The following is a 14,742-nucleotide window of genomic DNA, read 5'->3' as shown; positions in this document are numbered from 1 at the left end:
AAGCAATAATCTAATATAAAAACATGTCAAAGGCACATCCTAATTGGGGTTGTGGTTTGTGAGTATATGTGTACTGTTTCCTTTAAAACCATATCAGTAAAGTAGAGTAGGAGGCGGTCTTAGGCAGAAGCTCCAGAGTAGAGGAACAGGATCATCTGGTGATTAGGGTGCTAGCCTGGGACCTTGCTTGAATTCCCTGCTCTGTCCAGATTTCCTGTGTGACCTTGGTCAAGGCATTTAGGGCCAGATTTTTCAAGCTATTTAGGCACCTAAAGATGTAGACAGGTGCTTTTGGAAACTCCCATTAGGTGCCTATCTGCACCTTTAGGTGCCTAAATACTTCTAAAAATCTGCATCATGTCTCTTTGTGCCTTAGTTCCTCATCTGTAAAATGGGGATCATAGCACTGCCCTACCTCCTGGGGTGTTGAGGATAAATATACTACAGACTGTGAGGTGCTCAGATACCACAGTAATGGGAGCCATATAAATACCTAAGGTAGATACAAAGTAAAGCAGAAGGAGAGACAGAGTAGCTTTAGGGATCATCTATGCTTATTTTAATAACGTGCCTTATTCAGTCTTAGAAGAAATTGACTCTTTCAGTGCTTCTTGGCCATTGACATGACAGGTCAAAAATCAACTCATTTCAAAACGGTATAAATAAGAAGAAAGGAAAATGTCAAAGCTAAACTTGCCGGAAGACTTTGTTGGATAAGCCCACAAAATGCTTGAGCTTTACCAGGTTCTGCACTGCAACAAAGTTTACTGCACAAGTGGCAAAGTGCAGGTCAGCACGTGGGAAGTGTTTATGGATAACATGCCTTCATTAAGGAAGGCAATGACCTGAAAAAGTTTGAGGAGCAGATAATTCCAAAAAGGAAATTTGGCACTCAGAGGGTGTGTGCTTATACCATAGGGTGCAGAGTCCAACAGAAAGCAGGGAAAGGTTGAAGCCTTAATAAGGGCCCTATAAGAATGAAGAAGAGCATTATGACTTTGATAGTCAGTATTACCAACTGTGAGCCAGGGACCACTTGAGATCAACAGACGGTGCATAGGGTGGTCCAGAGATCCCCAGGCTCAGGTATACCGGGAGGAAACACAGGCAGGAACGTCTGTGAGGGGAGGGCTCCTGCCTCATACTGAGAATGAGGGGCGATCAGCAGGTTATCTCAAGTGCCTATATACAAATGCACAAAGCCTTGGAAACAAGCAGGGAGAACTGGAGGTCCTGGTGATGTCAAGGAGTTATGATGTGATTGGAATAACAGAGACTTGGTGGGATAACTCACATGACTGGAGTACTGTCATGGATGGTTATAAACTGTTCAGGAAGGACAGGCAGGGCAGAAAAGGTGGGGGAGTAGCACTGTATGTAAGGGAGCAGTATGACTGCTCAGAGCTCAGGTACGAAACTGCAGAAAAACCTGAGTGTCTATGGATTAAGTTTAGAAGTGTGAGCAACAAGAGTGATGTAGTGGTGGGAGTCTGCTATAGACCACCGGACCAGGGGGAAGAGGTGGATGAGGCTTTCTTCCGGCAACTCGCAGAAGCTACTAGATCGCACGCCCTGGTTCTCATGGGTGACTTTAATTTTCCTGATATTTGCTGGGAGAGCAATAGAGCGGTGCATAGACAATCCAGGAAGTTTTTGGAAAGCGTAGGGGACAATTTCCTGGTGCAAGTGCTAGACGAGCCAACTAGAGGGGGAGCTTTTCTTGACCTGCTGCTCACAAACAGGGAAGAATTAGTGGGGGAAGCAAAAGTGGACGGGAATCTGGGAGGCAGTGACCATGAGTTGGTTAAGTTCAGGATCCTGACACAGGGAAGAAAGGTAAGCAGCAGGATACGGATCCTGGACTTCAGGAAAGCAGACTTCGACTCCCTCAGGGAGCGGATGGGTAGGATCCCCTGGGGGACTAACATGAAGGGGAAAGGAGTCCAGGAGAGCTGGCTGTATTTCAAGGAATCCCTGTTGAGGTTACAGGGACAAACCATCCCGATGAGTCGAAAGAATAGTAAATATGGCAGGCGACCAGCTTGGCTTAACGGTGAAATCCTAGCGGATCTTAAACATAAAAAAGAAGCTTACAAGAAGTGGAAGGTTGGACATATGACCAGGGAAGAGTATAAAAATATTGCTCGGGCATGTAGGAATGAAATCAGGAGGGCCAAATCGCACCTGGAGCTGCAGCTAGCAAGAGATGTCAAGAGTAACAAGAAGGGTTTCTTCAGGTATGTTGGCAACAAGAAGAAAGCCAAGGAAAGTGTGGGCCCCTTACTGAATGAGGGAGGCAACCTAGTGACAGAGGATGTGGAAAAAGCTAATGTGCTCAATGCTTTTTTTGCCTCTGTCTTCACTAACAAGGACAGCTCCCAGACTGCTGCGCTGGGCATCACAAAATGGGGAGTAGATGGCCAGCCCTCTGTGGAGAAAGAGGTGGTTAGGGACTATTTAGAAAAGCTGGACGTGCACAAGTCCATGGGGCCGGACGAGTTGCATCCTAGAGTGCTAAAGGAATTGGCGGCTGTGATTGCAGAGCCATTGGCCATTATCTTTGAAAACTCGTGGCGAACGGGGGAAGTCCCAGATGACTGGAAAAAGGCTAATGTAGTGCCAATCTTTAAAAAAGGGAAGAAGGAGGATCCTGGGAACTACAGGCCAGTCAGCCTCACCTCAGTCCCTGGAAAAATCATGGAGCAGCTCCTCAAGGAATCAATCCTGAAGCACTTACATGAGAGGAAAGTGATCAGGAACAGTCAGCATGGATTCACCAAGGGTAGGTCATGCCTGACTAATCTAATCGCCTTCTATGATGAGATTACTGATTCTGTGGATGAAGGGAAAGCAGTGGATGTATTGTTTCTTGACTTTAGCAAAGCTTTTGACACAGTCTCCCACAGTATTCTTGTCAGCAAGTTAAAGAAGTATGGGCTGGATGAATGGACTATAAGGTGGGTAGAAAGTTGGCTAGATTGTCGGGCTCAACGGGTAGTGATCAATGGCTCCATGTCTAGTTGGCAGCCGGTGTCAAGTGGAGTGCCCCAGGGGTTTTGTTCAATATCTTCATAAATGATCTGGAGGATGGTGTGGATTGCACTCTCAGCAAATTTGTGGATAATACTGAACTCGGAGGAGTGGTAGATACGCTGGAGGGCAGGGATAGGATACAGAGGGACCTAGACAAATTGGAGGATTGGGCCAAAAGAAACCTGATGAGGTTCAATAGGGATAAGTGCAGGGTCCTGCACTTAGGATGGAAGAACCCAATGCACAGCTACAGACTAGTGACCGAATGGCTAGGCAGCAGTTCTGCGGAAAAGGACCTAGGGGTTACAGTGGACGAGAAGCTGGATATGAGTCAGCAGTGTGCCCTTGTTGCCAAGAAGGCCAATGGCATTTTGGGATGTATAAGTAGGGGCATAGCGAGCAGATCGAGGGACGTGATCGTTCCCCTCTATTCGACATTGGTGAGGCCTTATCTGGAGTACTGTGTCCAGTTTTGGGCCCCACACTACAAGAAGGATGTGGATAAATTGGAGAGAGTCCAGCGAAGGGCAACAAAAATGATTAGGGGTCTGGAACACATGACTTATGAGGAGAGGCTGAGGGAACTGGGATTGTTTAGTCTGCAGAAGAGAAGAATGAGGGGGGATTTGATAGCTGCTTTCAACTACCTGAGAGGTGGTTCCAGAGAGGATGGTTCTAGACTATTCTCAGTGGTAGAAGAGGACAGGACAAGGAGTAATGGTCTCAAGTTGCAGTGGGGGAGGTTTAGGTTGGATATTAGGAAAAACTTTTTCACTAGGAGGGTGGTGAAACACTGGAATGCGTTACCTAGGGAGGTGGTAGAATCTCCTTCCTTAGAAGTTTTTAAGGTCAGGCTTGACAAAGCCCTGGCTGGGATGATTTGATTGGGGATTGGTCCTGCTTTGAGCAGGGGGTTGGACTAGATGACCTCCTGAGGTCCCTTCCAACCCTGATATTCTATGATTCTATGATCTGCATAATGGTTCACCAAAGTCATGTGAGGTCTGTATCAAGAGTCGGTAGCCCACTGGTCATCATAATCATTGAGAGATATATGTATGGATAATGTTTATCTATACTGAAAATTATGTTCTTAAGGTGTAGGAGTTAAGGCAGGTCTCCAGGAGGTGACAAACCTCCCTCCTTCAAGGTAACTGACACTTATTTCCCCGTTTGGCCATTTATTTATTGTATATTGTATGCCTATTTGCGTACTGAAGTAGGTGCAAATTGGGAGATTGCAAAAGCTATACAAACGGAAATCTACAGGAAGAAACAAATAGCAGGTGGGTGTCGCATTTACGTCTAAAGACGAAAGATTGTTAGAGTATATATTGGAGTACAAAGACACACAGAATCTTTTCCTAAGAGGCCAGCTGACGGTGTGAATGTCTCATGAAAGAAGGGTCACAGTCTACCTGGTTGTAAATTGTTGCAGGGAATTTGGGTGAGCAACATTTTGTGAGACATGAAATCATCTTATTAAATTAGTCTAGGATCTAGAATGTATGTTATGATTTTATTTTATACATCACCATTTGCTTTTAATACTTCTACTTGCTATCACTTGAATCATAGAATTGTAGGGCTGAAAGGGACCTCGAGAGGTCATCTAGTCCAGTCCCCTGCACTCAAGGCAGGACTAAGTATTATTTAGACCATACCTGACAGATATTTGTCTAACCTGCTTTTAAAAATCTCCAGTGACAGAAATTCCACAACCTCCCGAGGCAATTTATTCCAGTGCTTAACCACCATGACAGGAAGTTTTTCCTACTGTCCAACCTAAATCGCCCTTGCTGCAATTTAAGCCTACTGTTTCCTGTCCTATCCTTAGCCCGGGTCTACACTACGGGGTTAGGTTGAATTTAGCTGCGTTAGGTTGATTTTAAAATGAATGCGTCTACACAACCAACCCCGTTCCGTCCACCTAAAGGGCTCTTAAAATCGACTTCTGTACTCCTCCCCGGTGAGGGGAGTAGCGCTAAAATTGACCTTGCTGGGTTGAATTTGGGGTAGTGCAGATGCAATTCGACAGTATTGGCCTCCAGGAGCTATCCCAGAATGCTCCAATGTGACCGCTCTGGACAGCACTTTGAACTCCGATGCACTAGCCAGATACACAGGAAAAGCCCCGGGAAATTTTGAATTTCATTTCCTGTTTGGTCAGCGTGGTGAGCTCAGCAGCACAGGTGACCATACGATCCCCCCAGAATCACAGACGAGCTCCAGCATGGACTGAAAGGGAGACACTGGATCTGATTGCTGTATGGGGAGAAGAATCTGTGCAGGCCGAACTCCAATCAAAAAGAAGAAATGCTAATATATATGCCAAAATCGCACAGGGCATGGTGGAGAGAGGCTACAACAGGGACACACAGCAGTGCCACATGAAAGTCAAGGAGCTCAGGCAAGCCTTCCAAAAGACAAAGGAGGAAAATGGTCGCTCCGGGTCAGAGCCCCAGACATACAGTTTCTATGATCAGCTGCATGGCATTCTAGGTGGGGACCCTACCACTACCCCACCACTGTCCCTGGACACCTGCAAGGGGGGGAGTCTCACGCAACAGGGAGGAGGATTTTGTGGCTGAGGAAGAGGTAGAAGAGAAGGAGGAGAATGCGCAGCAGGCAAGCAGTGAATCTGTTCTCCCCGACAGCCAGGACCTTTTCATCACCCTGGAGCCAATACCATCCGAAGGCGGGATCCCCAACCCTAAAGCCAGAGAAGGCAGCTCTGGTGAGTGCATATTTGTAACTACAGTACAAGGTTTAAAAGCAATAGTGTTTAATGTTTGATTTGCCCTGAAGAATTGGGATGCATTCGCGGCCAGTACAGCTACTGGACAAGTCTGTTAAGTGTCTGGGGATGGAGCAGGAATCCTCCAGGGACATCTCCATGAAGCTCTCCTGGAGGTACTCTGAAAGCCTTTGCAGAAGGTTTCTGGGGAGGGCTGCCTTATTTTGTCCTCCACGGTAGGACACTTTACCACCCAAAGCCAGTAGCAAGTAGTCTGGAATCATTGCAGCACAAAGCATGGCAGCGAATGTTCCTGGGTTTTGGTCGCATTCAAGCAACATTTGGTCTTTATCTTTCTGTGTTAGCCTCAGGAGAGTGATATCATTCATGGTCACCTGGTTGAAATAGAGGAATTTTTGTAAAGGAACAGTAAAAGGACCCCGTTCATACTGGGCTGTTTGTGCTTGGCTAAAAGGAATCATCCCGGAGAATAGCCACTCAGCGGGGGGAGGGATGAAGGGATCATCCCAGAGAATAGCCATGCGGTGGAGTGGGGGGAGGTGTGTGCTGCACATCCCCCCGAAAACTGCAGCCCCTCCTTTTAAATGTGAAACCCAACCGGCATTGGGAAGGAAGGTGCTGCAGTTTGAAACCATTCCCACATGTTATGAAGGCGTAAGAAGCCAACCCCGCATACCAAAAGGCTTACCATGGCTGTCTGGAAACCGAATTCTGTTGCCCAGCCATTTGTGATGTGTCACCATACTGGCAGGTGCTCAATATAAAAGACAAAATGCGACCTTGTACCTAAAGCACATGTGCTGTCTGCTGTGAACTGCTTGATTCACTGTGAAAGTCTCCCTTTTGTTCTCAGAAATGTATCATCTTAAATTTTACTCTCCCTTTTTATCTCTCCCCAGGTGCAAATGTTTCTATGCTCCCCCTATCATCTCCGTCCCTGAGGTTATCGCAGATTAGAAGGCAGAAAAAAAAATACATCCAAAATGACATGTTTTCCAACCACATGCAGTCCTCCCGCATTGATAGGGCACAGCTTATTGCATGGAGGCATTCAGTGGCAGAGGCCAGGAAAGCATTAAATGAGCGTGAAGACCAAAGGCAGAGGCGATGCTGAGGCTAATGGGGGAGCAAACAGACATGATGAAGCATCTGTTGGAGCTGCGGGAAAGCCAACAAGAGCACAGACCCCCACTGCATCCATTGTATAACCACCTACCCTTCTCCCCAAGTTCCATATCCTCCTCACCCAGACGCCCAAGAACGCGGAGGGGGGAGGCTCTGGGCACCCAGCCACTCCACTCCAGAGGATGGCCCAAGCAACAGAAGGCTGTCATTCAAACAGTTTTGATTTGTAGTGTGGCTACAATAAGCAATGTGGCCTTGTCCTTCCCTCCTCCCACACCCCACCCCACCTGGGCTACCTTGTCAGTTATCTCACTTTTTTTTTAATTAATAAAGAAAGAATGCATGGTTTCAAAACAATAGTTACTTTATTTCCTTTGCCAGCTGTGATTGAAGAGGGGAGGGTGGTTGGCTTACAGGGAATTAAAATCAACAAAGGGGGCGGGTTTGCAGCAAGGAGAAATACACACAACTGTCACACCATAGCCTGGCCAGTCATGAAACTGTTTTACAAAGCCTCGCTGATGCACAGTGCGCCTAGCTGTGCTCTTCTAATCACCCTGGTGTCTGGCTGCTCAAAATCAGCCACCAGGTGATTTGTCTCAACCTCCCACCCCGCCATAAATGTCTCCCCCTTACTCTCACAGATATTATGGAGCACACAGCAAGCAGCAATAACAATGGGAATGTTGGTTGCGCTGAGGTCTAACCTAGTCAGCAAACAGTGCCAGTGAACTTTTAAACGTCCAAAGGCACATTCTACCACCATTCTGCACTTGCTTAGCCTATAGTTGAACTGCTCCTTACTGCTGTCCAGGCTGCCTGTGTATGGCTTCATGAGCCATGGGAGCAAGGGGTAGGCTGGGTCCCCAAGGATAACTATTGGCATTTCAACATCCCCAACAGTAATTTTCTGGTCTGGGAAGTAAGTCCCTTCTTGCAACTGCTCGAACAGCCCGGAGTTCCTAAAGATGCAAGCATCATGCACCTTTCTCGGTCATCCCACGTTGATGTTGGTGAAACGTCCCTTGTGATCCACCAGTGCTTGCAGCACCATTGAGAAGTATCCCTTGCGGTTTACGTACTGGTTGGCAAGGTGGTCCGGTGCCAAGATAGGGATATGTGTTCTGTCTATTGCCCCACCATAGTTAGGGAACCCCATTGCAGCAAAGCTATCCAGTATGACCTGCACGTTTCCCAGAATCACTACCCTTGAGAGCAGAACGTCAGTGATTGCATTGGCTACTTGGATCACAGCAGTCCCCACAGTAGACTTGCCCACTCCAAATTGATTCCCGACTGACGAGTAGCAGTCAGGCGTTGCAAGCTTCCACAGGGCTATCGTCACTCGCTTCTCAACTGTCAGGGCAGCGCTCATCTTGGTATTCCTGTGCTTCAGGGCAGGGGAAAGCAACTCACAAAGTTCAAGGAAAGTGTCCTTACACATGTGAAAGTTTCGCAGCCACTGTGAATAATCCCATACCTGCAACACTATGCGGTCCCACCAGTCTGTGCTTGTTTGCCAGGCCCAGAATCGGTGTTCCACTGTATCAACCAGCCCCACTGCTGCCAAGATGTCCCAATTGCCACAGCCCGTGCTTTCAGGAACGTCTGTGTCCATGTCCTCATCACAATCGTCCTCATGCTGGTGTCTCCTAGCCCGGTTCTGCACATACTCCACGATAATGCGTGAGGTGTTTACAATGCTCACAACAGCAGCGGTGAGCTGAGCGGGCTCCATGCTTGCCATGGTATGGCGTCTGCACAGGTAACCCAGGAAAAAAGGTGCGAAACAATTGTCTGCCATTGCTTTCACGGAGGGAGGGAGGGGCGACTGACGACATGTACCCAAAACCACCCTCGACAATGTTTTTGCCCCATTAGGCATTGGGCAGCGGAGACTGCGGGAACTGTGGGATGGCTACCAACAGTGCACCGTTCCGTAAGTCGCTGCTAGCCACGGTATTAAGGACACACTCCACCGACTTAATGTGCTTAGTGGGGACATACACAATTGACTGTATAAAATCAATTTCTAAATCGACTTCTATAAAATTGACCTAATTTCATAGTGTAGACATACCCTTAGAGGTTAAAGGGAATAATTTTTTTCCCTCCTCCTTATAACAACCTTTTATGTACTTGAAAACTGTTATCATGTCTCCCCTCCGTCTTCTACAGACTAAACAAACCAATTTTTTCAATCTTCCCTCATAGGTCATGTTTTCTAGAACTTTAATAATTAATTGTTGTTGCTCTTCTCTGGACTTTCTCCAGTTTGTCCACATCTTTCCTGAAATGTGGCACCCAGAACTGGACACAATACTCCAGTCGAGGCCTAATGAGCTCAGAGTAGAGTAGAAGAATTACTTCTTGTGTCTTGCTTACAACATTCCTGGTAATACATCCCAGAATGAGGTTTGCTTTTTTTGCAACAGTGTTACACAGTTAACTCATATTTAGCTTGTGATCACTATGACCCCCAGATCCCTTTCCGCAGTACTCCTTCCTAGGCAGTCATTTCCCCTTTTGTATGTATGCAATTGATTGTTCCTTCCTAAGTGGAGTACTTTGCATTTGTCCTTATTGAATTTCATCCTATTGACTTCAGACCATTTCTCCAGATCATTCTGAATTTTAATCCTATCCTCCAAAGCACTTGCAACCCCTCCCAGCTTGGTATTGTCTGCAAACTTTATAAATGTACTCTCTATGCCATTATCTAAATCATTGATGAAGATATTGAATAGAACCAGACCCAGAACTGATCCCTGCGGGACCCCACTCATTATGCCTTTCCAGCCTGACTTTGAACCACTGATAACTACTCTCTGGGAATGATTTTCCAACCAGTTATGCACCCACCTTATAGTAACTCCATCTAGGTTGTATTTCCCTAGTTTGTTTATGGGAAGCCCATGTGAGACAGTGTCAAAAGCCTTACCAAAGTAACTATCCTAAGCCCAAGGCTTGTTACCCTTTCAAAAAAAGCTACTAGTTTGGTTTTATATGACTTGTTCTGGACAAATCCATGCTGGCTGTTACTTACCACCTTATTCTCTTCTAGGTATCTGCAAATTGATTACTTAATTCTTTGCTCCATTATCTTTCTGGGTATTGAAATTAAGCTGACTGGTCTGTAATTCTTCATGTTGCCTTTATTCCCCTTTTTCTAGTTTGGCACTATATTTTCCCTTTTCCTGTCTTCTGAAATCTCTCCCATCTTCCATGACTTTTTGAAGATAATCGCTAATGGCTGAGACATCTTCTCAGTCAGCTCCTTCAGTATTCCAGGATGTATTTCATCAAGCCCTGGTGATCTGAAAACATCTAACACCAGGGAGACGCTTGGAGGACTCGAGGGTTGGAGTGTGCCTGTCGCTAACCTGTGGAATGATTGCACGGCTCAGAGGGGAGTGCTTGCATTGTCTGTGGCCAGTGGGGTTGGGGAGCTGACACACAGCAGGCACAGACTAGACTTTCTCGCACTAAGGGCAGCTGGTAGGAAGTTACCTCACAACCCTGGGTACCGCTGGGAAGTGTCACACCAATGCCAAGCATTCACAAAGCCCCCAAATATGAGATTTGCTTTAAAAATAATGAGAGAGAAAAAGCATGTCAGAGTGGGATTCTTTTTATTTGTCTTATGGTCTCTGAGCCTTTTGGTTATGATCAGGTCACATTTTTCGTACTCTTCTCTGAAATTACAAGGACTGGAATCTTACTTTAAAAAAAAAAAAAACAACCTCCAGCAGCTGGAGCTTGAAGAAAAATACCAACTATTGTAAGTCTCATGGTAATAGTGTGAGAGCTGGCCACTGGCACTAATTTTCATTTTCCCAGGTGGGTGCTCCACCCCCACTCTGCCCTGAAATCCCACCTCCATTCCACCTCTTGCCCTGCCTCTTCCTGCCCCTACTCTGCCCCCTCCTCAAGCACCTGCTGCTGAACAGCTGATTGGCGGGTTGGTGCTGAGCACCCACTTTTTTTGTGTGGGTACTCCAGCCCTGGAGCACCCACAAAGCCGGTGCCTATGGAGCTGGCAGTGCTGCGTATTGGTGAAGAGGAGAACATAGTCATTGGCATGTCTAACAAGGATTGTAAAAGAATGTTACAGTTAATATCTAAGCTACCTCTGAAACAGGCAGGGTAACTGGAACCCCAATCTGAGCTAGTGAAAATGCAAATTACCCAGCAGGAGAGATGTAGAAGCAAAAGACAAGAAAAAAATTCCCACGGAGTAAAAGGAAGTGCCATAAAGAGGCATCTGAAGAGCACTGAGTTCCCTGGGCAGAAGTGTGACAGGTTTGGCAACGGATTACACACCACAGGCAAAGTCAGCCCAGTCAGTGAAAGCATGTCCAGGAAATGCACCATCAGCAAAAAGGACATTGGGAGCATGTCTGTCAAAACAAAGGAATCAGAGCTAGCTCAAGAAAAGCTTAGGGATACCTATTTCCTGGGGGGTCTGTGGCCAAAGACAGCATTCATGGTTAGTCTTGAACTGTTAATCTCACGCTGAGCGCCAGACAACAGCCTCCAAAATGCACTAGATTGCCAAACCACTGCAAGCCAACCCAATTCAGTCCTTGTATATATGTATACAGTATACGTGCATCTACACACTAATAATTTCACCTATTACTGAGATAGTCACCTCTATCCTGGAACTCAGCAGCCATTTAGCAGCACACAGCTATGCTACACAACTGTTTAAGGCTAGAAACAAAAAATTATGTATTCGGTTTAAAGGTTGGAATTTAGGTCAGCTGTGTTCAGTTAGCCAAAATGGAATTCTACAAAGCGCTTTTACCAAGACCAAGACTGCCATGAGATCCTATCAGATCACAAGGGATAAGGACCCCTGCCACATTGTCAGCCTCCATAGTCAAAAATCATGAATCATGCCCCAAGAGATCAGGATATTGGCTAAAAACATGAGAGTTTTAAAAAATACATTTGTATTTTTTAAAATTTATTTTTGGTTTGTGAGTCTTTTGGGGGCGCTCATTTCCAGTTTACAAGCTTTTCATGCCAACCGTGAAGGCTGAAACTTATTCTTTATAAAAATGAAAGCTGAGATTCTCATGAAATCTCTTTATTCTGGCATCTGAGGCTATAAGAAAGTCAGCAAAGATCACATGACACAAGAGTTGTCACACTAGGTCTTTCATATGTCTCATCTGAAAACTGCTTATTAATCTGCCAAACTGGGCTGCTGTTAGGCACTTCATGCATTCTGCCCAACCTGGGGTGGGGACCAGGAAGCAAGCTTTACAAAGACTGTTCCCATTTGACGAGAGTTACATAAGTATAAGTAATTAACTGTGCTTTGTCCCTGATGTCAGGGTTCTACCCTGTTTCCTTTGCCAGCAAGGAAAGACCTGCTAAATAGGATATGATCCAGAAATAACAAGTTATTACAGCTCAGACATCCATTGTCCAATGGCGCCATTTCAGATTTGGGTGGGGAGAAGGCGCAATTTTAACAGTGATTCTAGGGGTTACTTAGGCTGCTGAAAACTCTAGTTTTTTTCAGATAGCTTAGAAATTAGCTGACAAAAGCATTGTATCTAATACCTATACAAAGAAAGGAAACTAAATAAATATTAGACCCACTCAGATCTAATACTAACATGTTCTGACATCTTGTGTCAAGTCACTTAAGGGACATTGGTGAGGTGTAAAATTTAATGTATATTCTTACTTTGTTACTAACTCTTGTATAAAACAACTGAAACAATTGTAGAAAAATCTAGCTTACTTTCTATCACTTTTTTTTCCAGTTCACTGAGCTTCGAATAGATCATTTAACTTTTGGAAACATCTCACTGGGGCAAGGCCTTGTGAGTTTATACTTCATCTGCTTGGGGTGATAGGGCTCTTACCCCACTACAAATACTAGACTAGAAACTGACTTTGAACAGAGGTGAAACTGACATTTTCAAGTCACTTTCATGGTATTTCCAACCCCAAATGTTCAAAAACCAGGAATCAGGCTCACCAGAAATCATGAGATTGGCTTTAAAATCATGAGATTATGTAAAATAGTAGATTTAGGGTTCTTTTTATTTGCCTTCTGCTCTTTGAGACTTTAGGGTGCACTGGAGTCACATTTTGAAGCTTTCTTCATAGCACAAGAGCTTGCAACTTCATTTTTCTTTAAGAATGAAGGCTGAAATCACCACATCTCCACTTGGCTCAAGGATCTGGGGCTTTAAGGAAAACAATAATTATCATGAAACTCATGACAAAATCATAAGAATTGGCAACACTGCTTCACTTCTGTTTAAAGGTTAGTTACTTTCCAGAAGGCTCTTAAACACAACACTACAGCAACTGGGGTGCAGTTCTCACAGGAGAATATTTAAAACAAACATCAAGAAAGGTCCACATTTTAAAGCTGAGACAAAAAAATGAGACTTCTGAGGTATATCAGGGCCTCTACAGGCAGGATAGGAAAATAAACAGGTATAGGAGCTCTGGGCAGCTTTTCCCCTTGAAAGAAAGTTGAAGTGTCAAATCTTCTAGTCCAGGGGTGGGCAAACTTTTTGTCCCGAGGGCCACATCGAGGTTGCGCAACTGTATGGAGTGCCGGGTAGGGGAGGCTGTGCCTCCCCAAACAGCCTGGCCCCTGCCCCCTATCCACCCCTCCCAATTCCCGCCCCCCCCCCCCCCCAGAATCCCCAACCCATCCAACCCTCCCTGCTCCTTGACCCCTGACTGCCCCCTCTCAGGACCCCCCACCCCTAACTGCCCCCCAGGACCCAATCCACTATCCAACCCCTCCCTGTCCCCTGACTGCCATGACCCCTATCCACACCCCCACCCCCTGACAGGCCCCCCAGGATTCCCATGCCTATCCAACCTCCTCTGTTCCCCATCCCTTGACCATCACCCCCAAAACCTCCACCCCATCCAACCTCCCACTGCTCCCTGTCCCCTGACTGCCCCGACCCCTATCCACACCCCTGTCCCTAACTGCCCGCTGGGACCCCATGACCTATCCAACCCCCCCTGTTCCCTGACTCCCCCCCCCAGAACGTCTGTCCCTAACCGCCCCCCGGGACCCCACCCCCTATCCAACTCCCCCTGCTCCCCATCCCCTGACCGCCCCCACCCCCCAGAACCTCCGCCCCATCCAACTGCCCAGTGCTCTGTCCCCTGACTGCCCCTCGGGATCCCCTGCCCCTTATCCAACCCCTCCCGCTCACCGTCCCCTTACCATGCCGGAGCCAGCCATGCCGCCACGCTGCCCAACAGGAATGGCGGGCCACAGTGCTGCCTGCATGGTGGCATGGCTGCGGGGGAGGACGGAGAGGCCGGGGGCTAGCCTCTCCGGCCAGGAGCTCAAAGGCTGGGAAGGACGGTCCCGCGGGCCGTAGTTTGCCCACCTCTGTTCTAGTCCTTAATCAAGTAAAACTTCTATTGCCATCAGTGCCTCCACTCATTATATATTATCATCACAGTGAACATGGGATAACATGCTCAATAGCTATACACTTCATAGTTGAATATCTGAGCTATCTTATATGCATTGGCCCAGGGACTACATTTTCTGGCATATTCTGACAGTGCTGAGCACACACATGGTGTGCTAGTGAATAATATAAATCATGACCTTATGGACTTTTGGATGCCATTTCTATTCTTTTTTCTGGAATTGGCCTGGATACAGCTGAAACCCTAAGAATTTGAGGCATAAGCACATCTGGTACTCATATAACACTTTCTCAATCCTTCGTTTTCTTGAACTCTCAACAAAAAAATGACAAAACAAAATGATTTTCAGTTAAAAATCTAAAATTGCAGAGCAGCCATTGCTCTCC

The 14,742-nt window shown here is 46.4% G+C and overlaps 1 protein-coding gene across 3 annotated transcripts in view; it reads left to right on the top strand.

The window, feature by feature from the left end:
• Positions 1 to 14,742, top strand: part of DDO (D-aspartate oxidase) — a 46,899-nt gene that overhangs the window by 16,277 nt on the left and 15,880 nt on the right. Inside the window, exon 2 of one of the 3 annotated variants that reach the window (XM_074948238.1) lies at positions 2,636 to 2,782. The exons of the other annotated variants lie outside the window; for them this stretch is intronic. Coding sequence (XP_074804339.1) covers positions 2,768 to 2,782 — 15 coding nt within the window. The 5' untranslated portion in view covers positions 2,636 to 2,767. The remainder of the gene's footprint in view (positions 1 to 2,635; positions 2,783 to 14,742) is intronic. 3 annotated transcript variants of the gene reach the window in all.

This window comes from Natator depressus, chromosome 3 (assembly GCF_965152275.1).
Source record: "Natator depressus isolate rNatDep1 chromosome 3, rNatDep2.hap1, whole genome shotgun sequence".
Lineage (NCBI taxonomy): Eukaryota > Metazoa > Chordata > Testudines > Cheloniidae > Natator > Natator depressus.
This window is presented reverse-complemented; position numbering and strand designations above follow the sequence as displayed.